General features: G+C 42.7%; 1 protein-coding gene across 1 annotated transcript in view; it reads left to right on the top strand.

The window, feature by feature from the left end:
* baiap2l2b (BAR/IMD domain containing adaptor protein 2 like 2b) overlaps positions 1 to 4,991 on the top strand; it is a 7,079-nt gene extending 2,088 nt beyond the window's left edge. Inside the window, exons 5-15 of the mRNA XM_053492992.1 lie at positions 1,209 to 1,270; positions 1,392 to 1,463; positions 1,587 to 1,676; positions 1,837 to 1,968; positions 2,105 to 2,209; positions 2,307 to 2,400; positions 2,541 to 2,748; positions 2,962 to 3,024; positions 3,111 to 3,462; positions 3,553 to 3,599; positions 3,739 to 4,991. Of these exons, the coding sequence (XP_053348967.1) occupies positions 1,209 to 1,270; positions 1,392 to 1,463; positions 1,587 to 1,676; positions 1,837 to 1,968; positions 2,105 to 2,209; positions 2,307 to 2,400; positions 2,541 to 2,748; positions 2,962 to 3,024; positions 3,111 to 3,462; positions 3,553 to 3,599; positions 3,739 to 3,814 (1,301 nt within the window). The 3' untranslated portion in view covers positions 3,815 to 4,991. The remainder of the gene's footprint in view (positions 1 to 1,208; positions 1,271 to 1,391; positions 1,464 to 1,586; positions 1,677 to 1,836; positions 1,969 to 2,104; positions 2,210 to 2,306; positions 2,401 to 2,540; positions 2,749 to 2,961; positions 3,025 to 3,110; positions 3,463 to 3,552; positions 3,600 to 3,738) is intronic.
* Positions 4,992 to 5,197: the final 206 nt, after the last annotated feature.

The raw sequence follows: 5,197 nt of genomic DNA, 5'->3' as shown, positions 1-5,197 counted from the left end.
GTGTACGGTGGCCGTGAAGTGCAAAACAAATTAACAAAACTAAAAAAATTACCAAAACCCAAAACAAAATAACAAATTCAAAACACACAGTTTTGTTGTTTTGTTTATGGTTTTGTTATTTTGTTTTCGGATTTGTTAATTTGGTTTTGAATTTGTTAAATTGTTTTCCATTTTGTTAATTTGTATTGCACTTCTCGGCCAGTCAGATACAAACCAGGAAAGGTAGGTTTAGTTTGCGAATGAAATGCTTAACGCTGATTGGACGAGACATCTGTCACTCAAGATGACTTATTGATTTATTTTGTTTTCAGTTTTGTTAATTTGTTTTGCACTTCAGGGCCACCCTATGAGTGAGTGAGTGATTCACTGTTTGTCTGATTCATTAATTGGTTCATCCATTAATTTCCTGATTTATTGATTCATTAATAGATTTAATCATTCATTTGCTTATTCACTGTTTTTTGATTTACTGATCAGTTCATTGATTCATGTGTGTTTTTATTCATTGGTTGAAAACTGATACACTGCTGGAATGTTTCTCTGATGTAAACCTGGATTTCTCACCTGTTTGATTAATCGATTTATTGTTTCGCTGCTTGTTTGATTCATTAATTAATTCATCCATTTAATTCCTGATTTGCTGAATTGTTTGTTTTTGATTCACTGAATAATCCATTTATTGATTAAATTATGTATTTGTTTATTCGTTTGTTTATTGATTAATTGATCACTTAACTGATTCATTAGTTTTTATTGATTGATTGAGAACGGATCCTGATTCTCTGATATAAGTATTGATCCATCACATGTTTGATTCATTAATTGATTCATCCATTTATTTCCTGATTCATTGGTTGGTTGAATTGTTTCACTGAACAATTCATTGATTAATTGTATCATTCATTCATTAGTTTTTTTATTTATTGATTGAAAATTAATCGATCTATTAACTAATTCTCTGAGATATGCATCATGCATTCTAAGTTCTATTAACTGACTTACAGTATTGCTTGCTTGCGATGAATCGACTGATTAAAAGATTCCCCGTGACTCACTGACAGTTTATTATTAATCCATTACCAGCTCGCGTTCTGAATGAATGATTGAATCGGAGATCGATTACGGTTGCACTAATCGATCCAGTGTTGGATTGCAGGATGATTCACTGACTGGTCAGTTGACTCCCTGGTGATTCATTTGCTCGGCAGGTGATGTGTTGATCCAGATCTCAGAGACACAGAGGAAGCTCACGGCAGAAGTCGAAGGAGTGGTGAGCGACATTTTCACCCTCTTACGAATCCTGTTCTGGGGGCATCCGGGACCGAACGGCAGAGTTATCCAAAAAAGTGATGATATTACTGATAACGTAACGGTCTGCTCTGCTCCTGCAGTTCCGCTGGTTCCACATGGAGGTGCTGCAGGCCCTGGATAAGAACGTCAGGCTGGATGAGGAGTACATAGGCGTGAGTGCTCTTAGTAACAAGGTCATAACGCATCATTAGAGCCGATTAAAGAGATAAGGGTTTTACTGAGAGTGCATTACAGTGTGTGTGTGTGTGTGTGTGTGTGTGTGTGTGTGTGTGTAGGGCAGCAGGAGAGTGTATGAGCTGGAGGTAAGAAATCAGGCGACGACTCTGGAGAGGCAGCTGAGACGGGGAGCGTACAGAGATTCTCTGGTGTGTGTGTGTGTGTGTGTGTGTGTGTGTGTGTTGCTTCTTTTTTATGAGATGTGTTCAGTGTCTTTAAAGTTTCATAGTGAAGTTTTACTGCAGTACTGCTGGCAACACGCCTAGTGAATGACAGTGTGTGTGTGTGTGTGTGTGTGTGTGTGTGTAGGAGGGCAGCGAGTACATGCAGTATTTGAGGCAGAGCCAGTACGATATTCTGAGAGAAGAGGAGAGGAGATATCGCTTTCTCACAGAGAAACACTGTGGATTAGCACAGTCTCTGCTCTTCCTCTTCAACAAGGTACACACACACACACACACACACACACACACATTTACAGTATACACACAATCTTATCTTCACTGGGCACACAGGTTCCTCTCTAAGCCTAAACCTTTGTGTGTGTGTGTGTGTGTGTGTGTGTGTGTGTGGTCAGACAGGGGCGTCGCTGCAGCAGAAAGCAGAGGGATGGAAGGATCGAGTGAACGAGAGTCAGAGCTCTAGGTCACGCACTCCTACGCCATTAGAACAGGACACACACGTGAGACACACGAACATAACACGACGTCAACACACTGAGGCAGCACTGCACTAAAACATATGCTCTCTCTCTCTCTCTCTCTCTCTCTCTCTCTCAGTTGAGGGCCGCGGTGAGTTCTCTGCTCCAGCCCGGAGACAGGGACGAGGCCTGGCATGGGCAGGAGCACCAGTTGGGCAGGGTGCCCTCTAGAGGTACGAAAAAACAGAACCTCATGTCTGTTTAGTTTAATCTCTCTTTCTCTGCCTGTGTGTCTTTCTTTCTCCCTCTCTCTCTCGCATTGTTTTTCTGTCTGTCCCTCTCCATCCATCTCTCTCTCTCTCTCTCTCTCTAGCCCCGTCTCCCCTCCAGACGCGCTCTCGTTCCGGCTCGGTGAGCGAGGCCCCGGGCCTGAGCGGAGGTCAGTCAGTCCGAGCGCTCGTCTCTCATCCCGCCTCTTCAAACCCGGTGCTGCTGTCATTCTCTCGCGGCGACACGCTCACGCTGCTCGTACCCGAGCCACGCAATGGGTGGATGTACGGTCGCCACGACGCCAGCCTGCGGTGAGAAAGTCCGCACCACCGCAATGTGAAAGCCTAACTTTTCACTAGTTATCAGTTACTAGATTAACACACCTGGTTAAACAGCCTTACTAATGCTTTTACAGTGACGCTAATGAAAAAAACCTTAAGCCTTCATTAATATATTATATCAATTATTCAGTACACGATGTGAAACATGAAATAAACTCAGCATGGTTTGTTGCTGTTTCACAGGCAGGGCTGGTTTCCTGCGTCATACGTTGCTCCTGTGGAAGATCTCTCGTCGTTGAACTCGAGGTGGGAATCGGTCCATCTCTATTTTAGACTGTGTCATTTGAAACTGACCTCCTGAACCTTTCTGCTGACCTTCTGCTCTTTTAAAGCGGCGTGTCGCTCCGGAGCCACGCAATGAACAACCTCCTGGAGCCTGCGAGCCAATCGGAATCCGTCAATACCAGAAACTATGGCGAGATGCCACCCCCGGCCCCGCCCCTTCCCCGAAGCTCCAGCGACTTTCGTGCCGTCTCGCCTCTTCTCGACAGGAAGGCGGAGTCTGTGTATGAGGTGAAGGCGAGTCAGAGCTACAGCGAGATCCCGGCCCCGGCGCAACAGGTTCGGAGACCGTCGGCGGATTTCCGTCCGGTGTCACCGCTCCTCGACAGGAGGGCGGAGTCTCATTTTGAAAGCATGACCGGTTACATCATTCCTGAGAGGAAGGTGGAGACAAACCTAGAGGTGTGTGTGTAACAAGTTTTTGTACAGATTTTAAGAGTTTTTATCCAAATTTGTTGTGTAATTTTTTTTGTCGCTGTTATTCTTCGTCAGAGGTCGAACCCTCACAGGCAGATGCCAGAGCATCCTCTGTTTCCCAGGTACGCTCTAATCTGTGCGATCGCGCAGCTCAAGGACGAGTCAAAACATTGTTACCATGTTGTTTTTTTTTGTAACAGTTGTTTGTTTTTCTCTGTGCAATTTTGACGTTGCTGTTTGTTTTGTCTCGTTGTGCTACAGGGGCTCAAATCCTTTTGCCACGGTGAAGCTCCGCCCCACGGTGACCAACGACAGATCGGCGCCGAGGTTCCACTGACCAATCACAGCGGGCGAAACCTGTCCCTCTGATTGGCTCACAGACTTCACTAGAATCTTGGAGACAGAAAGTTGTTTTTGCAAACGCTCCCTTTGATCTTATTTCCTAAAACATGTTGTATTTTTTAAATCCCCCCAGGATCAAACATCTAAAAAACGTAAAAATACACAAGCATGATGACATCACCCCAAAAAATCACTCAGGACTTGGCCTAACATAAAAATGAGGATTGTTTATTTTTATAACTGACCTGAAATATACTTAGAATGTTACGTAACATGCCTCTACGTTAGCATTACTCGCTTGCTAGTTTGGTTTCAAGGGTTAGCATTTACTCGGATAACGTTTTATTAGCTCATTTAAAATTTTCCTTTGCTGGGTTAACTTTTAGTCCCGGTGTTAGTCCCTTAATCTGCTAGGTGAGCGTTGGATTACGGTCCCTTAAATAAGATTCGTCTTCCAAGATTAGCTCATACTTGTTAAGTTAGCTACCAAGATTGGTTTAGATTTCGTTCTCTCATCTGCTCAAAACCCGTACTCCAGCATTGTTGGCACTGAAAAAATTGTTGGCATTAGCCACGCTTCCTTTACATTCAATCACCAGTTTGGTGAAATAATTTTAGATAGAACGTCACAAATCAGTCACTGGGTTTAGTTCCTTTCCTTAGACTTCTGTGTTTTTTTTATGTACCCAGTCAGTCACCAAGAGTGTGTTCTGTCTGATCTCACCATGTACACGTGTTAAGTGGAGAGTGTCATGTGTTTATGCTGCGTTATAGCTTAGATCTTGTGCTGAGCGTTCCGCTCTGAACACATTAAGGCATCGCGATTTTCAAACGCTCATGTCAGAGAGTGTATGTGTGTGGGCGGGGTTTTTATTTTCATTTTTTTTGTTATCTTACAAGATGAATAATCAGAACATAAAAATGTTTCAAGTATTTATGTGGTATTATATGCTTAGTGTCCTAGAATGTGAAAATATTATTAAACGTTAGTGTTTTGAAACATTTGTTAACATTCGCTTTATCAGACATTGGTAAAATTTTGTAGCAATCTGTAAAAAAAGAGATTTAGTGTGTATAATTTAATTTTGAGTTTATATGTGTTTCCTCTACAAACCTACAGGTGGTGCTCTGAACTACTGCCTATTTGGTAGGCAGCTATGTATTTGTTTAGAATTGTAACAGAGTCTTAAAATATAATTTATATTTAATCGAGATATTTATAAAATCATAATGTATCATGATACAAAACGAATCAGCACCCGAGTGTCGTGCTAATATCGTATCGTGTGGCCCCCTGGGGATTCCCGTCCCTAAAATTTTGTCCTGGAGCTGCAAGGTTGATGTTGATGTGAGTCCTCCAGTTCATAGCATCTGATAA

Source organism: Clarias gariepinus, chromosome 3 (genome assembly GCF_024256425.1).
Source record: "Clarias gariepinus isolate MV-2021 ecotype Netherlands chromosome 3, CGAR_prim_01v2, whole genome shotgun sequence".
NCBI classification, from domain to species: Eukaryota; Metazoa; Chordata; class Actinopteri; order Siluriformes; family Clariidae; genus Clarias; species Clarias gariepinus.
This window is presented reverse-complemented; position numbering and strand designations above follow the sequence as displayed.